Source organism: Plectropomus leopardus, chromosome 4 (genome assembly GCF_008729295.1).
Source record: "Plectropomus leopardus isolate mb chromosome 4, YSFRI_Pleo_2.0, whole genome shotgun sequence".
Classification (NCBI taxonomy): Eukaryota; Metazoa; Chordata; class Actinopteri; order Perciformes; family Serranidae; genus Plectropomus; species Plectropomus leopardus.
In genome coordinates this window covers 14,504,936-14,526,576 of record NC_056466.1, presented here as the reverse complement: position 1 = coordinate 14,526,576, position 21,641 = coordinate 14,504,936, and the positions used below count along the sequence as shown (strand labels likewise).

Below are 21,641 nucleotides of genomic sequence, written 5' to 3'. Positions count from 1 at the left end.
CTGTGAGACTACTCAGCTGGGAGGAAAGCAGTCAACAGCCGTGGAGACGTTCCTTTAGTCAGCAGCAGTAGCAGCTCGATTACAGGCACAAACCTCATCTCCCCAGGTTAGGCTGTAGTATTCTCATATAAGCCAGGGGTGAGGCATCGAGGAACTGTGGGGTAGCAGCTAGCTTGTAGGAGCAACTTCAGAGTCACAGTACATCAGGCAAATTAAATATCAAAATCAAGTTCAGCCAGTTTCCTGTTTGGTTGTTTTTTCCCCAAAATTTTTGATCTGAGCATAAAATCCAAAGTATAAAAAACAAAACATTATTTGTTTTTTGGTATCTAATTCATGAATAAATAATTAAATAACAAATTGTATTTTAATTTTCTGATTCTGGATTTCAGATTAAATACCATAAGAACAAGTAATACACGTATTGTGTTGTGTTACTGTTTCTTAATTTATGGGTTTTTGGGGGTTTTAGGGGTAATGGTATAGAGAGATGGATCATTCAAATACTGATTTGGACATCAGTCACCATGGCATTGATTGAAGCTTCATGGCTTCAGAGTGTTTGGGTCAGTCCCACTAGTTACCATAAATGTCTGTACAAAATCTAGTAGATGTTAGGATATTTGAGATTGGACCAAAGAGGCAACGTGGCTAAATATTAGCGCTTTTTTCAGCTTCTCAAATGTGAGAATTTGCCACATCTCTTTTTTATATCATTGTAAACTTAATATCTGTGAGCCTCTGGTTGGGGAAAATAAGCTCATTGAGGATATTGTCTTTGGCTCTATCAACACTAAAAGGTCCATAAATTAAGTGAAAAAAAATATTTTCAGATCGATTGATAATGAAATCTTAAGTTACAGCCCTATAATCTGTCTAACTCTGACATCTCTAGATGACTAAGACTGTTGTCTGTTGGAACTTCCTCTCCGTCTTCCATTCACTGCGCTCTCTCACGTTCATCAATGACTAACTCCGTGGCCTACTTGTACTTTGTCACATACGCACACACATACCATACAGACTTCTCTCTCTCTGCTGAGGTGTACTTGCATTCCTTCACACACAAAGACTCTCAGGCTGCCACATGGGGGCTTAACCTCAGCCCAGTCAAAATGGATCGTAGAGCAGCATAATTTTCTTTTGTGTGTGTGTTGACCAAAGACTCTAAAGGCCCTGGCTAATATCTGACTGTGGTGTAATACTGGATTACCTGAATGGACGCCCCTGGGTACACAGTGCGGGGGATTTAAATGGTATAAGCTACTGATTTAGAGGCTTTGGAGTTGTTTCCTCCTTGCTCTTTATGCCTTAGAGAACACTTGACTTTAAAACCCCAACAGAGACACAAACTACTGCAACATATTATTTAGTTCTCACTATTATTTGCAGAGCATTTTTCCTGATTAGAAGGTCCTGAATGGAGCAATTATATGAATCAAACTTTGAGCTCTTGTTAAACAGAGACTTGCACTGCTTGCTTTTTAAAGCTCCCTCGGTAAAACAAAAATAGCACAATTAAACTGCCAGACCTATCATTCAATTACAGACCTGACTAAACAGTTCCATCAAACTGAAAACAAAAAAAGAGCTGCTGACTTGTAAATGGCCAAGAATTGTATTTTGTATTGCGTGTCAAAGAAATATTGCATCCATCAGTCTCTCCAGGATTTCAGGGTCTGTTTTCTAAAATGCCTGATTTCACTTAAGCCTCTCTAAAAAATTGTGATGATAGATATTCTATTTCATGAAAGAATAGTTAAACAGTTTGGAAAATGTTTGGCGTTATTTTTTAAATTGTTTGGGTTCTTACTGAGAGTTAGAAGAGAAGATCATCTACCTTGGTCGCCAAGTTAAAAAGTTAATGTTGGACACTGGAGACACCACTATCAGAACCATAAGATAATCACAATTGCTACCATGGTCTGTGACATTAAATAAAATTGCATGCTGATAAACACCCCAGAATTAGTCAAATTATTTTACCTGTAGGAGACAACGATGTTTGAAGCCAGTGGGACTAAACCAGAATTTCATATAACTGTTTAATTGTTTGGAGTCAGATATGGAGTTCAAGCCCTGGTGGACCATTTTTGATTCAGTCTGCGACACCCTTCAGCCAGTGAACACACAGCAGCCTCAGCCCCAACTAGACAAAACATCACAGCCTCAATGTCACCACCTCCTCCTTTTACTCTCCCCTGCGTCACCCCTTCTGGGCTTCACTGATCAAAATGGAAGCGCTGGTTAATGCTGGCATTTAATTCATCCCCTGGTACTGCCACGTCCGCTTCCAACATTCCAGCCAAGCATGTTGTGTTACACATTCCTTGCTGATGGCGAAGATGACAAAACGTGAACACATTTCTCCTGCCCGGGCTCACAAGACTGATATAGCCAGCCAGGTCACCAAAAGTTTTTCTCATCAGGGTCCTCACACCTCCCTTCTATCAGACCAGATCACAGACTAACTGGATAAGATGCTAACAGACGCCACTAAGCAGCACTGCTGCATCTCAAATCACCGCTATTTAGATCAACGGCAAGCAAATGTGCCTGGCATCAGCACATGCAGGAAATACGATGCATGGACAGACAGGGTTCCTGCCCCATTTCTATTACCCCCAGTATACCTCTTTTTTCTCCCTTGTGGCGTGGACAGACTATGTTATACAGTAGTCTTCGACAAGGCCCAGAAGTAGCCTCTTTATTCTAGACCTTTCGTTCCTATTGCTGTTGTCCTGATCTTATAAATAATTATTAAATTATATAAATGGCACTGATACCATTTCCTCCACTAAGGTGAAGGTCATCTTTGGTAAGAAAAAAGTGCCAGGGAGAAATACCATGCGGGTAAAAAAATAACACAGAAATCCGCCTCCTGCTGTCCAAATGTCCTCCCTACAGGTTTAAAGAAGTTTTTAACTGCGTGGAATCAGATTGTATGCAAATAGTCAACACTTCTCTTCTCTTGGGCTGTTTGCCACAGGCCCTGAAAACTGCGGTTATAAAGCCATTCCTAAAAACAGCTCACTAATGAACTATTACAGACCCATACTAACCCTGTTTTTCAAAACCTAAAGCCTACTTGGCTGTAAACAATTGTTTTGGCATTTCAGCTCCACCAAGACTGCTCTTGAGGGTCTTGAATGACATCCACTGAAGGACAGTGGACAAGTTTTAGTCTCGGTATTATTAGATCTCAATGCTGCATTCAATACAGTCAGCCACAACATATTACTAGAAATACTGGAAAACTGGGTACCAGTTTCTGGCACACTGTTAAACTGGTTTGAATCCTATTTGAAGGACACTTGTCTGTATGTAATTACACATCTGAGCGTATAAAAATGAAATAAGGAGTTCCCCAGGGCTCCATTTTCGGGCCTCTTCTGTTTAACAGTTGTATGTTTCACTAGTGCTCCCATGTCTTTTTATATGGCCTTGTGTTTCTTTTTATGGTTTCTTAATGCCTCTCTGTCTGATGTAAAATACTTTGAGTTACCTTGTTGTTGAAAGGTGATGGACAAACAAACCTTGTCTTGCCTTTGTACTGTATGTGATTTCTGTTGTGTAAATCTGGTCTTTAGTACATTGGCCTCAATCCAAGTTTATGTTTGCTCTTTCATAACTGACTGTGATTTTGTGCGAACAACTGTTATTCTTATACAACCTCTTGTTGTTATATCCCTTTTCAGAGGTAAAGTTGGATCATTGTCATCTATATAACATGAATAAACAGTTGCAAGTTTGTTTTGAGATCACTCATGCTATGGTTGACAATCAAAAGGCAGGGAGTGAGTCTAGAGGTAGGATTTTATAGCTCTCATAAAGTTTAAAGTTGAGGAATTAAATTACACAATAGCTGTGTTGTAAAAATTGCTAGCTGATCAGTTCCTGATCAATCATTTGACTGAAGTTGGTGGTATGATTTTATACTATTTTGAATATATGTGTTTAGAAAAGGATTGATGGGGATGGCTCACTGATGTTGTGGTGGTGATATTGTCATTATGTTTTTGATGCAATGACTCATCCCTCTGGCCTTATGGTCTCTTTTTCCAGTAGTTAATGAGTCAGACTGTTATTATTGGACACCCGGCGACAACACGGTCTCATACCTGAGTGGTTTCACACTGCTGCATGTTTAGTTTTTTTATCCAGCCAGTAATATGACTTCCTTTGGTGATTTACCAAACTGTCACGCTTCGTCCACACTGTGCCAACCCGCAGACTATTTGGGACGATGATAGCTGCCACGAGATATTTAATTACTAAATGTTTCACATTTGACACTTACAGGCAGTCACGCTCAGCTGTCTATTTCATTAACATCCTAAATGCAGCACAAGCAGATATATAAAAAAGCTGTTTTCACATTACGAACCAAAATGGACTGTAGATTTGTAATTTTTACTGTGTTTTGCATTTAAGGATATCATGAATATGCCCAGTTCACCATAGTTTCCACTCGTTCATTACCGAGAACTTTCACCTACAAATCTACTTATTGTTAAGTATTTTTAAGGTAGAAGACATGACCCAAACATATAAATGATGCAAAGAATCAGTCTACTTTTGACATTTTAACAAAGTCAAAAAACCTTAACAGCTTGCATTAAATTGTGTCTCTTATCCAGATTCTATCTAGGTATGATTGACCTGATGTCATTCACGCCTGGTGTCTTCAGTGTCCACATGAATATACCATCACTGTCCAGCTCTAACAACTAAGCAGTTGTAGTCATTCTCCACCATTTCTTCATACATGGCTCAATTGTGAAATTGATTGCAAAGTTTCACTTGTATACTTTCGTCAGACCATATTGAAAGTAGACACTTGGTCCAAATGGGTAAAAAATGTTTTTACTTATTTTTTATTACAGTTACATAGGGTGCACATCATGATATTGTCTGCATTTTCAGAAACAATTATGGCATAAAAGTAAACCTAATATTTTTGAAAATCGTTGTTGTTCCTTAGTTTTCTGTCTTATATAAGAGCTAGTCAGGAAGATTCAGAAGGCAACAAAATGGTAGACGGGGATAAAACAGGCCTACCTGATTGTAAAGACAGTGATCATAGGAAGAATACAGATTTGGAATATACCCCATTAGTGATCACAAAAAAAATTCTTCCGTTGCTAGTTACCGTTCACACAAAGGCTATAACCAGGGAAGAGGAGTCGTGTAGACAGTGCTTCATTTTATGGGCTCACAAACCAAAAAGGACAGGAACCACTGCCTTAAACTGTCACATTGTCAGTGCTTTAATTGCATCATAGGGCATGGTACATTTCTTGAGGTCTGATAGCCATCTTCTTCTGGCATGTATTCCAGTTATATAATTAACCCTCTCATCACTTTTATATAAAGAGCAAAGTCCTGCATGGAAGACGGTCCTCAGAAGTTTTGGGCAGATCTTGAAAAAGCTCTGTCATACAATATTTCAGGCCTTAATGTGTCCACTGCACTTGATGAAGTCATGCCTCTGACATCTGCAGGCTTTATGCTCTAATGTTAAGTCAACATTAGTAAGCCATTTAACCATTTTCTGTTGTTTTAACCTGTTGTGTTTCACTGCCAAGTCTATTGTTAGGTGGTGGGCTAATATTTTTCCTGTTGGCCCCAGAGACAATCGAGTGGTTTAGGCTGCTTGCTTCTGGAGCAACTTAGCTGACCTGACTTTCACTCCTCCGTCTCCCTCTTTACAATCAAACTGTCTGAATAACCTTTACAGCACCATGATTATGATTTGAATTTGTACAGCTCGTCAAAAGTTCATCTGGTTATCACACGGTTGAGCCGTGACTCCTTTTCATCTGAGTGCTAATCCCTGCTTACAGCTTTGATTATGTCAATTCATGTTCGAGCCTTCTTACTCAGGTTTATCAAAGTCACCTTCACAGTCTACCATCACTCCATTGTTATCTCTCCCTTTATCAGTGCACCGTACTCTGAAAGCTGTGCTATTACTGTCAACACCACTGTTTATGGAAGATTTGTTCAGGTCACCCCTATACATGTGGAAGTAGCTGCACTCCAGGAAAAGCAGACATTGGACATTTGGTGTTAAATGGAGTCTGAGTCCAAGTCATGTGACTAAGATCCACACCTCTGTATCCAGAAATATTGAATCAGATAGAAATACACCCCTGCAAGCATAATTTAATTACCTGTCATTTAGTCATCACTTTTTTCCAGTAGTTTCCTTTTCAGAGAAAAGAAAAAAAAAAAGAAAAATGCAGATGAAGCCAGAGACTAGTATGGAGAGGATGGACCACATACTCTGCTGTGGGACTTATCGGTAGTCATAGAGGCAGGCCACTTTGCTCCCGGAGGACCTACTTATGCTCTGAACACAGCTGAAGTTAACACTCACTCATGCACACTAGATGCCTTGATCACCTAGGGCCAGAACCAGAGCCTTGGGGATTTTCAGTGTTGCTCAGTGACCTGTTGTGACCACCTGTTTCTGCAGCTCTTTTCTCACCTTCCTGTATTGTTTTTCTTTCAGTAACCACCTCTCTCCTGTCCACTGCACACCAGATGTGGTAAAGTAGGTGTACTTTTTTACTGTCGCCACAGATTTAGTGATTTAGTGGTAACTTCTTAAATTCGACTTTTCAAGAAACTGTTGTTGGTCCATGACGTCAGTCATTTCTCTTCTTTTTCTTCAGTTTTCTGGACAGGACGATTCGATCAGCAGTAGAGCAGCACCTCTTTGATGGAAACCCTGTTGGGGATCAAAGTTTAAAAGACTGTGAGTTAACCCCACATCAGCCATCTCCGAGGGTGACACCAACTGCCCGACAAAGACGTCGACACCAGAGAGAGCAACAGGAGGAGGGGCTGAGACACAAGGAAAGAAACAGGTACAATGAGTCAGGATGTTGGTAGTTAAATTATGTAGGATGTAGGATGTTAAATTACCCATCTACTATTGAACTATTGCCTCCCCATCGCCCACCCACCAGCATGTGACTAAGCAACCTACACATCACAGGATAAATAAATACATTCAGATAAATGGGCTTGCTGCCACTGGAAACTGTTTCAAACCATTGTTGATCGAAAAAAAGAGCGACTGGCTTACTTTTTGCCTTAAATGTTATCAGATGCACATTTTGACGACCTATCCTTGTAACATGAGAAAAAGTTTCCAAATAAGCGGCCATTTTTAACTGGACGTTAAAAATCAGGGAGCAGACAGCCCGCAAACTTAGAGGGCACACCCAACAAGTGTCCAGTGCTTGGAGGCGGTGCGACCCCTCGCATCCTAAACTGCTCCTGTGGACACGCGCTCATTGAATCAAACTTTTATTTTATCTTTTGAAACCTGGACTGACATTCGTTTTCTTGAACTGCATTTAGATGCATTTCACAAGTATTTAACCCTTTGAACCCTGAGTAAATTGGTTTAAATTCTTTCAAAAAGATGGGACAAAAAAGCAATGAGCAACCTGGTAAGAAATGTCCTGCAAATTGCAAGAAATCAATAGATTCATAAATTTACTTTTAAAAGCTAGATAAAAAATATCCATTAAACTATCATAATTTTCATGAATATTTAAAATTAGCTATTAAATTGTTAAGGACTTTTTTTCAGGTCCTTTCCTTGTTTTGTTTTTTTTTTTTTTTAAGATCAGTTTTTTAAATGCCTTTAAAGTATAGGAAAGACTTAGCGTGAAAGGGGGAGAGAGACTGTCCATTATTTCTGCAAGTTTTTTTTCTAGTTTTCAGGTAATTTTCTTGGTACTTTGTATTTAAATTTTATGCTAATTTTTGAGTCATTTCTTTGTTGTTTATTGCCTTCTTCCCATGTTTTTTTGAAGAAATTTAGCAAATTTGCTTAAATTTTAAAGGGTTAACTGAGAAACCACTACTTCATGTAGTGCCAGACAAATATGTCAAGTCAAACTCAGTGGAGTGGGGGGGATCCAAAGGTCTGAACCCAGACGATCATAGAGTACTATCGCATTTATCTCTTTTTTCTTAACTATGTCTAAAAGTGTATTTATTCTAAATGTAGAAAAGAAGTTAAATCCTACTGGCAATAAAAGACCTGAAATTCTTGATACTTCAATGGAAAACAGGTTGAAATTTGTCGTTGCATTGTCAAATCTTTTCTTCTTTAAACAGAGATGACTAAGATGAATATTTTTTTTTCCACTGGGATTTCCACAAAGCACAGTAAGATGCCAGACATTATAAAGTCTGACCTCAGGGACTTTCTGTGATGCCACCACTTTCATTTGGTGTTTTTGGTTATGGTAAACATTTGTAAGGTTTCATCCTGTGCGGTAAGCTCGTCCACTGAGACATAGTACAGTCATAACAACTAAAGTCATCTCAGTAAGAAGCTAATCTTTGTTGATGGAGGTGAGCTGGAGCCTGAGAGATCAGAGAGACATGGATTAGAGGAGTGCATTACTCCAAAGATGGCAGAAAATTTCAGTAAGACTGTGGACAGTAAATACACAGTAAATAGAATTAGCGCGAAAGCTAAACAGCACATTAGCTGCTGAAGAAGGTATAAGTAAATGAGTTATCTGGGATGACTTTGGCATTTAGTTTCCTGAAGTATTTCACCCAGTGTCAAGATGATAAAGACAGACCAAAGTGTGCAACAGAGAGAATGAAATGGAAGGCAAATGTCTCATTTCCTCACTGTTTTCTTTTCCATCTGAGAGCAGAGCTGCATCGGTCCGAGAAGACACCAACAAGGAAAACATCCCGTCGAGCAGTGGGAGCAGTTCAGCCAGTGTGGGGGAGGACACGGGCAGCAGCGTAGACTCACAGGGAGCCCAGAGTGGTCACGCCGAACACACCCCCAAACACAGAAAGTCGAAACACAGCCCGACGCTGGTGCAGCTCACCGACAACCAGGACGCCCACACAGTGAGTCATCACGCCGTTTCTGCTCATCTCTTTCAGTTTGATGAGTCTCCATCTTGGCAGCTTCTCTCCCACTCCTCTCTGTTCAGTAGATAACTGTAGATAAAGTAGGTCGGTTGATAACCTGAAGAAAGCGAGGTTCTTTCAGTTTTTGAAGCGATATCAAGGCTGCTTTCAACAGACTGCATTGTGAAATCTCTGCCAATTTTTCTCACCAGAAACTAAATATTATCAACAGTTTTCAGTCATTACAAACAGCATCGGATCTTCTCCTCTCATGAACCTGTGATGCACATTGGTCGTTAAAGCATTCAGTTCTGCCTCCCTGTCATCCTTTTTTCTGACTCACTGCAAATAATTGTTAGTTAACAAGATCACTAAATGCACACAGTGGTGAGTTGAAGATGACAGGAAGCAAATGCAGCTGCCCAATGGTTCCCCTCATTGTACTGTGACTTGTAATATGCAGCATGCCTCACTCATTTTGAAACACTTTCTCCAGAAGCAAATGTAAGGGCCACTTATGCTAATGCAATTAACTGCATATTTTATCCAGCGAAGATGAAGATGATGCACAAAAGAGCAACAGTTGTCATGCGGGTACTTGAGACCACAGCGTTGAGTGCTTTGTGTTTGTATCATATAAAGGGAAATTATTGTACTTCTTTAATGTCATTTTTGAGAGTTTATTTTGTTCTCTGAAGCCTATAGAAGGTTTTATTAAGTTTCCAGGATTTGTGCATCACTTTGATGAAGCATCTTGATTTTTCAGGTATTTCAGTCAAAGGATTTGGCAAAAACCAGATCATCCCTTTCTGGTTATTTTGTCTTTAAACACTTTTTAATTAAATATTTACAAAATGTATTATCATATATGTTAATATTGTGATATAAAATTACAAGGACTTCCTGGTCCCTTCTGAAATGTTTCCATAGCACCAAATGTCAAATGCTGTCCAGCACTGAAAACTAACATTAAATGATCACTTAAATTTGTACTCATATTTGCTTTGTCATTATCCATAAAGTTAAAGATTTAAATCAAACACTGCATATTATTTAGGCTAAGTTTTGGCTTTTTAGAAAACGTTTACCATTTTTTGTTTGCCTTCTTTTCTTTAAAAAAGTTTTGGTATTTATAGAAAACATTTATATTCCTCGTTTGTAGTTGGACTTAGATGTTGTATCAATACATGCCAGAGGGCAAATGATTAGTTTGATTAATCAGTCATCAGGCAGATAGTTAATTGGTGGCAGGTTTGATAACAGATTAATTATTAAGGTCAGTTTTCAAACAAAAAGATACAAATTAAAAACACTGATTCTTGCTTCTCAAATGTGGTGATTTGACTATATCAGTTTAAATTAAATATCTCAGTGTCGAATTGTTGGTCTTACAAAAAGAGCAATTTGAAGACACCACTTCTCTGACATTTCACTGAACAATAGAATAATCATCCATTATCAATTGACTAATCAGTAAATTAATCAAGTATTATCCTTAATTGTAGCCCTGACACTAGGATGGGAATCAGGAACCGCTTTAATGTGGGCACCAGTTCCGATTGTCTGATTCATCAGAGTGATGTCAAACTCATGTGGAAAACTGCAATAATGTGGAGTCATTGAGGAAATGAAGAAATTGCAGGCCTAACTAATTTGTTTTCTTTGACTAAGAAAACCTAAATGAAACTGTATGTAAACATTGACCAATCTGCTACTGTATCTCAGCACCCAGGTGAAGAGTTAGGAGTATGATCAGATGATAAAATACTCTGCCAGCTATCTCTCGCCTGCCAACCAAACATACAGTGAGTCATACCCAGCAGTGGTGTAGTAGAGTCTATACGAGGAGTGTGTGAAAGCACTCAAAGTCACAAGGTTGATGTGGTGTGAACCATGTAGCTTCAGTAACATAATCCATTCTCTGCAGACTCTTCTTACACCACAGCTACATTAAAGCGGGTCACATTATTCACTCTTGGCTCATGAATCATGTGTCCCAATGTTAGGTTCAGTGGACCAACTGATGGAAATCAGTTTACATACTCAAGAAACTGAATCCTCACTGCAGTCCTTTATGTAACAGTCCGGGTGACACTCGATGCCTTGACACACTAATGGTCCACTCTATATGCATAATCATGATTAGCCGGGCAAGTGTGGTGCTAAGTGGCTGACGGCAGAGGTTTGATTTTAGTGAGGGTCTCACATCTCCGTCGGTGTGAACAGCCATCTCTGTAAATGTGCGCTTGTTATGTTGCTAGCCACTGAGGGTAACTGGGAGCTCTGAAAGCATCTTGGTCGTTCATGTCTGATGCCTTTCGTTGTAGAGCGACACAGCATGATACAATATAAACAGCGTTATTTGTTTTACATGTTTTTATAGTTATGTCAAAGTTAATACATTTAATGCTTAAACTCCCACACTAGTCTCTAGCCTCTGTGTCTTTGACTGGATGTTTGTAGTCATGCTAGCTGCTCTGTGGATGTCGACGGGAGGTGCCGAACTTTGGTCTAGACTAAAATATCTCAACAACTACAAAACGGACTGACATTCATGGGTCCCAGATGATTAATCCGTATAGATTTGGTGATCCACTGGGTTTTCCTCTAGCACTGTTATGTGGCTCAAATTTATGGTTTTGAGTTCAATCTATTTGATGGAATAATTACCATGAAATCTGAGGCAACGTGAAGAGAAAATGTATTTCCAGGTTTTCAGTGTTTACGGTTTAGCATCCAGAAAGGTTAATAAAGTTCCTTGTTTAATTCACATGACCAAGAACTAAAAGGGATCTTCCCATGTGTATGCCAGCTTGTCATAGGTATACTGTGCAAGATTTTTTTTTTTTGTTTGTAAACACATCTGCCAGCGAAAACTGTGAAATCAACCCTAGATTCACTTGTGTTGGTGTTTCACCTTACTATATTTGCATTTTTTCTGCACTGTGTCTGCGATTTACGTAGCTTCCCCTTTGAAGTGTACTGCTTACAGTCTTGCACCTGATCCTTTCCTTTTTAGAAGGTCCTGAACTTAAGTGAGTGCTGTGTGCATGTACATCCCAAACACAGCTAAATATGAAGAAAATTAAAAATAAAGGCAGAGGGCTGAGGAGTCTCTGTAGATAAATACAACACACACTTCTACTGGGCCATACATGATGATTAGAGGATTACTTTTGAATGAGTCGATGCATTCTTATTTAGGAAAACTCTGCATAGTGTATCTTAAACATTTTTGTTTTAAACATTTTACATGTGTTTTACACGTTTTACACATTTTGATGGAAATACTGGTCATAAAATCAGCTTTGTAGATAATTAATGTTTAAAATGTGCTCGTCTTTTTGCAGTTCAAAGAGTGTGTTGGTGAGAGACCTGGAGCGAGCCACATGGACACATTTCAGAAAGGGTAAGCTCTTCAAAATCTTAGCTTGATCCCTTTGGTCAGGTAAAAAGACTATTAAACACATCATTACATTTGGTGAATTGCTCACCATTTTCAGTTTTCCTTCAAAGCAGGTGTTGCACCTTTTAGCTAAATGCTGTTTTTACATTGATAAGCTACTGTCTGCAGCTCTTGGTGTTATCTTCAGAGATCTGTGTGGAATACTGTCATATTTATGATGTGCACTTTATCTGATCAAGACAGGCAGCTAAAATATGTGCATGTGTAAACTGTGAGGGGTTTCATAAGGTCTCTGACTGCTTTGTGTGATCAGTCATTGCTTCTTTTGCTAATTTGTTTTCTCTGTCGCATTTTTTAGGAATAACATTTCAAGAAAAGATGGCCTTCCTTCTCCTACACAGGTAGGTTCAAGTTGATATTTCCTTTTCCTTTGAGTCTCTCTGTCTCTTAGGTCGCATTGTTTGTTTCAGCCCTCTTCCTGTCACTCTTCACATAGTGGATCTGCTCTGCTGTGCATCTGCTGGAGAAAAATAGAGTATCCTATTGTAGGGAGACGGCTTTTGAAGAAAGGGAAGGGCTGGGTGTTGAATTTCAATGCTTTTTTATTTCTGACTGAAATGTGTCAGCGGCACCAAGTTTCAAAAACTGCCAAGTTCCAAACACATCAAATGCTTGCACAGACTTGTACTTTTCTTTACAAAAACTTTCCTGATTTTGAATAATTTCACAAGTCTTAGACTTTGCCATTTAAGCAAAGTTGAGTTTTTGTTTAAATAACATTTATTCAAAATGTTTCACTTGCTTTATAAAGAAAAATGTTGATTGTCCTTCAAAAAAGTATAAACAAACGATTGCTTTGATATCTTCTATAAAAAAAATAATCCAAATGATACCCTGTAAAATAAGTCAAAAAGACATTACAACAAGATATAAAATTATCACAAGGTAGAATAAAAAGACACCATTTGATTTCACATGAACAAAACAAAATAGTAAAATAAAATAACCTAAATTAAAATAAAACAGAGGAATAAAAAAATGCAGTGCAGTTGCTGTGTGAGATGAGAATACCCCGGGACTTAACATGAAGCAGTGGCAAACAGAAAAGAAAAGCACTTAATAGGTTCTGTGGTACTGAACTTCATAACTCCATGTTACTCAGCAGTGTTTTGTTTCACTTCCGCAACTGTTTTGACAGAAATTCTTCTGCAGTTCCACAGAAAGATAAAATTTCATTTTTGACAAGGAAAGATTTTAGCATTTGTGCATAAAGGGATTTTCCCACTGATCTTAAACAAACAGTAGTTCCTCACCCAGCTGTTCAGAACATTGTGGAAAGGCCCGTACTTTTGATTTGAAGTTTTGTGTTGCTGTCAGTACAAGCAGAATAAAACAAGTCACCTTTTCCATCTGCTCGTCTCCTGGTTTAATCTGGACCTCGACACTGAACAGAATCCTGCAGTGCTGCACCAATATGCTGAATCTTTTTTAAGCAGGCCAGATGGATTCTGAGGCTGCAGCTCTGCCACCACCACAACACTGTGCTACTGAGCGGCCATCTGGCACCGGCATGGCGCCGATCTGAGAGTAGGCAGGTCCAACAGCCTGTCAGCTGGTTATTAAAGTCCGGGTCATCACACAGACATGATTGTTAGCATCAGGCCATCCCTGTCCTCCTCTGAGCTGCAGTTATTTAGATTAGTAATGTGCTGATTCTGTGTGCATGGTGACCTCTTCACCTGCTGCAGATTTTTCATATACCCATCTGATATATACATTATTTCTTGGCACTGTTAGACTATTTGACTTATGTATACAGTAATTTTGTGATCTGGCAGAAATTAGGATTATTCATTATTAGATCATTCGATTATTCGATCATTGTCGATTAATTTGTCAATTAATCTGTCGATTAATGTGTTGATTATTTTCTCTATTCATTGATTAGTGTCAGTCAGTGTTAACCAAAATCCAAGATTATGTCCTTGAATGTCTTGGTTTTTTTTCAGAAAGATATTTGATTTACTCTCATAGACAAGTGAAGAAACCAGAAAACATTCACATCTAAGAAGCAGAATTTCAACTCTTTAATCAAACTGGTTAATTGATTATCACATTATTTGGTTGACAATAACTTAATTATCTGTTGCAGCTCTACGTTGGTCACACAAAATAAAGCATCTCCTTGGACTCATCAGACACATTTGTGACAATTTTCTGACAATATATAACCTAAATGGTTGATCAAATAATCAATTTTCAAACTAGTCGACCGATTTATGATTATTTATGAATGATGACGAGTTATAAAAAGAACCTCTGCTTTACACCTGTTTCGCATCTTTTATATTTATGAAATATACAAACCCTTAATCTTAGTGTGTTGGTGACTTTGTATTGAAGTATGTTAGTGTCTTAAAATATGTTTGTGTATTTAGCGACTTAATAGTGTTGAAATGGATTTTATTTACGTCATAGCCAGTAAAAGTTAATCAGTTTATGGAGCAAGAAAGTGTTTTTGACCAGTGTGCCAGGCTAAACACAGAGTGAACATGTTGTACCCACAACTATAGAAAACTGAAAGCCGGAAGTGACAGCTGCAGATTTTTAAGCAGCTCAAATGTGCAGGCTAGGTTGTCTGTCTTAAAACATAACTGCAACATTGGCATGTAAATAATATGGTGACATAAACATTAGAATAGATTTTATTTTGTAGCAGATGAAACTTTTACTTGGTGAGCTGCACAGAAAGTGAGTGTGCAGGCACATAAATGATGTTGTAAGAGGGCAAAAAGAAAACAAAGCAATCAGACAGGATGTTTATGTCAGGCCAAATCCTCCACAATTTGTGTGTGTGTGTGTGTATTTGTGTGTGTGTATCCAAGGTTACATGCTCGGGTGTGTGCCATCTCAGCAAAAGGCCCCCTTAAATTTAAATTCCACTGTGTTTGTACACTGTGTGTGTAAGCCCCCCAAACACAGCTTAATCATTGTCTAATGCCCCCCCGCCCCTCCCCATGCACACACCCAGTAGCTCTGTCTATCTCACCCCTCCCTTGCACCAGCTGGACCTCTCATGATGATGTAATCGGGACTCGAGTGTGGTTCAGCTAACACAGTAGCTGATGTTCCACCACACAGAGTGGTGTGTGTGTGTGTGTGTGTGTGTGTGTGTGTGTGTGTGTGTGTGTGTGTGTGTGTGTGTGTGTGTGTGTGTGTGTGTGTGTGTGTGTGTGTGTGTGTGTGTTATAGTTGAACACAGCAGGATCACACTGAGCTTGCAACATCTGTGCTCCTGTTTATCCTCTGCATTACTCGTCAGAATATCTTGAAGCGGTTTTACATTGTTCACTCTACTCTGCCTGATGTCGCTGATTTAGTTAAAGATAAAGTTATCGTTTCTTCAAACATGCAGGTCTTTTTGTCAAAATGTGATAATGAATCATTTGCATATAAAAGTATTTGACAACTACAGTGCAGCTTGCTGAATAAACTTTGGCCCCTTGAGTCTGACAAGCAGATGATATAATTGTAGATCTGTCATGTGACAAGATGTTTTTCGGTCTGGACATCTCTTACCTCTGAGACCATAACTCAACATAACATTCACCCAGTAGACTCTTCTGTTTCAAAGTCTTAATGACTCCATATTTTTGATTGCATGATGGTAGCACTTAACAAGATGGCACTTAAAGTGCAGTAGTTAACAAGCATCAGTTTAGAACAAAGCAGACACAAGGTGATAATTAACAAGTTTTCCTGTGATCAAAAATGTTCTGATTAATAATGGATACCTGAGAACAGGCTGCCGTTATGTTAATGAACGAGGATGTAATGATAAATCTTTAAATGTTTGTAAATCGGCAACATTTTCATTATGAATGTTTTTTTATTAATTCCAAAAGAGGTTCCAATTTGAACAAAACCAATACCTTAAAGAGATAACTTTGCAGATTTTCAGCCAGCTTTGTATCATAACATCAGAATGTGGTAAACTTACCTCCAGCTTAACAGCACCCAGATTTCAATGCTCAGCTCAAATCTGCCGGTTGACATGAAATGTAGCAATTTTTGCTGACTCTAGGGCTGTACTTGCACTTTTTTGTATGCTGCCACCACAAACACAACCCCAACAAGCCGGTGCTGATCAACAACAAACCAAGATTCGGTTACTGCATGCCTATTTCTGGCCCTAAAACTCTTCAGAAACATATTTAAGTCCAGTGTTTACCAGTTAAACAAGAACATAACACCTAGGAGAGCCATACTGTTTCCTGTATGTAAAAAGGCTAAATAACTCAAATCAAACAGTAAAACTAAACATTGCTGATCAAATTTAAACCAAAATTCTGTTACTGATTTGCCCGTTTCTCACCTAGACATATTTCAGTGCCCTGTTTAAGTGTAAAATGAGATGGTCTGTTGCCAGCTGTTCGCCATTGTGTTAAACAGCCAAGCTTACATCACGTCACCCACCAGCACGAGCATATATTGGTCCGATGCAGCACAGAAAAGTTGAGTTATTTATTGATTTTGAAAAGAGTAGTTTGACTGTTTGTTTGTTTATTCGTTTGACTGGTGATGTGTTTGTGTGTACACTGAGTCTAGAAGCTGATGCAAAAGAGCATTAGTGCTCTGTTATTTAAAGGAATATGTGTGATCTGTGATAACGGGATCTTGAATGGTGTTTAAGTGAGCTGGTGCAGGATGTACTTATTTATGGAGGTGCTTGGAAAGCGGGGGGGGAGGTGCACTTAAATTGCAAACAGTGACGGTAAGAGTTACTCAGGGGGAAATTTCTGCGATCACAGTATGCACTTTCCCTGGCCACTAATGCCACTCTGTGTCCTACGTGATTCCTGTCACTTTCAAGTTATTTCTTCTGAAACAGCTGAGGAGATGTGATAACTTCCTGTTTTCAGCCGCCCAAAAACACACACAAACACACACACCTGAAACTAATTATGCAGCTGCACCGTAATCTCTTATGAACCTGCCAACAACAACAACAACTTAGTATCATGAACAAAAAAACAAAACAAGGGCTGTTGTAACCAGATTCAAGTGCACCCCTTCCTGTAAGCCGTCTGTGGCATTTATGAGGTCTAGTAGCAGTGTGTCTTGATCTGTTTTTCCTAAAAATAGCTTGGTCCCACGCCCAGACAGAGGAAATAGGACCCCATGGGCTTAGTGCTAAGTGATCCATGGACACATTCTAAATACATGACCCGCTGAGTATGTTGTTTCCTCCAAATTATTTACATTACACTAGAATTTGATTACACAGCTTTGATTGAGGATCAGTAAAGTGGAGTTTGAGATAGGAGGAGAGAGAGGAGAAGCTGGTGGGTGAAGGGTAAACAGTGGGAGAAGTAATGAGGTGCTGGAGAAGAAGGCTTGCATGTAATATCTCTGCTTTAAGCTGGATGTTTGTCTGCAGGGAGAGACAGATAGTGAGAGAAAAAAAAATCACCCTGTCAGCCTACGTGTGCTGGCTCACAATCTGTTTTCTTTTTTTGTCCTCACCTCCTCCCTCCCTCTCTTTCTTTCTAACACCCCATCGACCCCTCCCTCTTCACTGCCCTTGCTGCTGTGAAACAAACAAGTCCAGAGCAGCACCAGGGTGGGGAATATATGCATGTCAGGCAAGAAAGAAAGCAAGGAGGACTACTGTAGGGAGAGAAAATAAGAGAGGGAGAGAGGAAGGGAGGGGTGAGGGATTCCAGGGGGGTGAAAAACGAGGCGGAGCCAATCCACTCCTGCTCTCTCACACACAGCCTGAGACAGATGGGCGGATGTTTTGGCCGCAGAGCCAGCCAATCCCCAGCAGGGACCAGCCCCCTCCGCTAGGGCAGGGCTAGTCTGTGGGAGTGAGTGGCTCAACTTAAAGAGTGTGTTCGCAGGCTGGTCATCGTCGTTGAGCGCTCTTTTCTTTTCTCTGATGGTTGTACAGACGTCAAGGATGAAGATCCAGGAGTCACCTGTCACTTGTGAGACGAGGAGGGTTGGTGGCGGAGAGGTGCGAGGCTCGGACCCCGACCGAGAGAGCTGTGAGGATGTGCCCCGGCTGGACCTGACAGCACTTACTGAGGAAAACAACTGGGGAGGTAAAGCTACAGGCCATCCAACTGTTGTTTTTATGCTTTGATTTTTCTCGCACATGCAGTACTTTATTTCTAAATAGGTCCAAAATATCTGGAATACACACCTTTTCACACAATCAGACCACTCGCTGCCCTCAGCCCAGCTCTGCACATGGGTGTCTGGGTAGCAGCTGCACACCTTCTGCTGCCTCTCCTCCTCCTCCTCCTCCTGATGCAGCTCCTTCTGCCTCTCCTGCTGGATTTAATTGTAAAAGATCCTCTTAAGTTCTCTAGCCACCTATATCTGGACGAAAAACACACACTAGAGCCCTGCTTGTTTGCTCGGCTGGCAGTTTAAAGCAGCACCGCAGTTTGTTGTTTTGTTGCTGCTGTTGAATTAGACCACATGGGAACCTTGAATCTTGTATTTGTCTCTCAGGAGAAAATATGAAGGTGTAGTTAAGTTTAGAGCTCCTCCTGTGGTTTTATTTAAAGAGCAGTGTTGATGTTTTTTTTTAACCAGACTCTATCAGTTACTTGGCATTTTTTGGCACTGAATTGTTTCCAGACTGAGCTGCAGCTGTAATTCCCAGTCAGAAATCAATCATTAATAGGACTGGTGATAACAGTGTACCAGTCAGCTGGCTATAGAAACTTGGCTTGCATTCAGAGAGGTATTGATCCTGGTTTAAATGTTCAGACTCCATGTAAAAGGCTGTTTAAAATTGATGTTGCTAAATGTTTGTTGAATGATTAGTGATGGTGATTTTGCAATCAATAGCTTTGCACAATATCAGATTTAAATGCATCTAATGAAGTATGTCAGGATATTTCCATCATTTCTAATGCAGAGTTTGCAGAAACAGTCACGAGCGCTGAATTATTTCTCCTCCGTATTGCTTTCAGGCCTCTTTTGAGTTTGTTATTTCGTGTGTTTGTTTATGCAGCAGTGTTGGTGTTTGTGGAGAAAGGAAACCATGCACAATCGCTGTGCACTGAGTACTGTGATTGTTGTGTTAGGACATTGCGACACAGCGGAGGTGGGTGGAGGTATCCGTGTTGAGAAGTGAAAGCCATGCATTTTGTTGAACTGTACGCTGGAATGATATCCAACAGGTTCATTTCACACTTACATACAGTCAAAGGGCATGTCGCGGCATGTTTTTTCCGCTGCAAGCCTTGATCCTCACACCCACCACTACCACCAACACTGTTTCCTGTTTGATGTGGCATTCAGAGCAAAATGTTCCATGCAATAAATCTTTCAAGTTCAGCAGTCTCGTGTGTAGCATTAACACACCATTGCATGTTTTATGGAGCTCTCTAGTGGTCAAATGTGAGACCTGGAAAAACAACAGTGAGAGGCTGTTGTTGTTGTTGCTGCGTGCAGTATTTGCAGCACGAGACAACAAACTGTTTCTGTAGTCTTTATAAAGGTGTGGTGTTGGATTAGCTGTCTCAGTCCGTACACAGCATGTGCTTGTAATTAAAATGAAATTTGCTTGAGGTAGAAGGTAGCAGAGGGCACTCCTGTACAGTGCGAGGAAATTTACAGTCCAGATGGCTGTTTCTGATATTATGAGAATATTTTTTTGTTGGATCACTTGCCTTGTGTGTTTCTTTCTTGGCTATTCTCTTTCCCGTACATTCTGTCCTCGATACATAACTGAGTTCATGGCAACGAGGACACCACAGGGAGCCTACATGATTGGCTGTGACAGGCCGTTCACACACAATACAGTATCTCCTTTAGGTGTACGAATATATCAGGTCCCTAGAAGCATGAGTGTGAGCTGGGCTTGCTACTGGACAAACTGCAATTGTGTAAATGTAGGAAAGCCAAAGAGGGATTTGTGTTCTGGCAAATCAGGAAAAGCTGAATAAGTAGTTAATAACGTGGTATAATGGTAGTAAGTACTGTGAGTGCACACTGTGCAGAAGGTGTAATACTGTACAAATGGACATGTGGGTTGGTGAGGGCATTAGGCAGTGGTGTGAGGCCTTTGTCCCAGTACACTCTGTGCCAGCGCCTGTCATGCTGACCTGATATTTGCTGTTGCTCTGTCCTTGCCAGCGATGGTAGAAAGACATTAATGCGCATTTCATCAAGAGTCTTTAGCTCATATGTCTCATTAACTAGATTTATGGGAATGGTTGTTATTTTGATTTCACATATTGATTGCAAAAAGAAGGAGGCATGTTTCTTCCTTCTGTTTCTTTGTTTTCAGTCCTTCATCTTGTCTTTTCCTTCTCTTGTTCTTTTCAAGATTCACCATTCTTTAACACCCCTTTCCTTGATTTCAAAAGAATTTTCCACACAAGTTGTTGTGATGGTAAGTGTTGTGTTACCATCGGTGCTGACTGGCTTTGCCGCAAACAACTCGTCAGAGAGAAAGAAAGAAAAGGCTGTCTGAATGACCTTTTCCGCTGCATGGCAACATGCTTGAATGATCTTGAACATTGTGGCCGAGCGTCTCACACTCTCAGCAACCTTTAGCAAAATGGCAAACTGGCATGTTTTTTTTTTTGTTTCATTAGTCTAGTTAATCCTGAACCATCAGCAAGAGGTTGATTTAAAGGATTAATTTCAAATGCCATTGAGCCTCTGTGGCCAGCTTCCTTTCTCTGCACTCTGAGCAAGATAATAGACCTCAAAGGAGGACATTCGACGTGATTGAGAGTCTCACCTGCCGCTGTGAGCGAGCACTAACATGCCAGAGAGTTGCTGCGTGTTAAACTGCACGTATGTAAAAGTACAGGAGGACTCGTGGGACCACAGCTGTAATTTGATCTAAGTTGCTTCTCGTTTGGCCCAGCTAAGAAAAATATGCATGTGAAGTTTTAAACTGGGCGTGCATATTTACACGTGTGCTTTCTGACACCTTGAATGTTTGCACTGACGGTTGGTTTCCCTCAGAGCTTGTTTTTTATCTCCCTCCATCTCTCCATGTGTTACAACTCCTCTGTATATTTCTAAAGTCTCCTGACACCTGATGTAATAGGTCTCGCCTTTTCCATGAAATCTACTTTATTGTTCCTGCTGAGTTTCATGTTTTCGCAGAGTTTCTATAGAATTTTCCTGTCTTATTATAACACTCTCGACTGTCATCAACAACCTGATATTTCTCTGTCTGGTCTTTCTCTTATGCACATGTGCTTGGACAGATACAGACCATGTTTATCTCTCACCATGCAGAGTGGAAACTTAAACACAAACTCATCACCGTACCTCTCAACAGGGGTCATGC

At 40.0% G+C, this 21,641-nt stretch overlaps 1 protein-coding gene across 1 annotated transcript in view; it reads left to right on the top strand.

Moving 5' to 3' along the window:
* fam13a (family with sequence similarity 13 member A) overlaps positions 1-21,641 on the top strand; it is a 69,824-nt gene that overhangs the window by 38,603 nt on the left and 9,580 nt on the right. Inside the window, exons 10-16 of the mRNA XM_042485050.1 lie at positions 6,518-6,559; positions 6,681-6,875; positions 8,697-8,901; positions 12,255-12,313; positions 12,669-12,711; positions 18,264-18,417; positions 20,661-20,726. Of these exons, the coding sequence (XP_042340984.1) occupies positions 6,518-6,559; positions 6,681-6,875; positions 8,697-8,901; positions 12,255-12,313; positions 12,669-12,711; positions 18,264-18,417; positions 20,661-20,726 (764 nt within the window). The remainder of the gene's footprint in view (positions 1-6,517; positions 6,560-6,680; positions 6,876-8,696; positions 8,902-12,254; positions 12,314-12,668; positions 12,712-18,263; positions 18,418-20,660; positions 20,727-21,641) is intronic.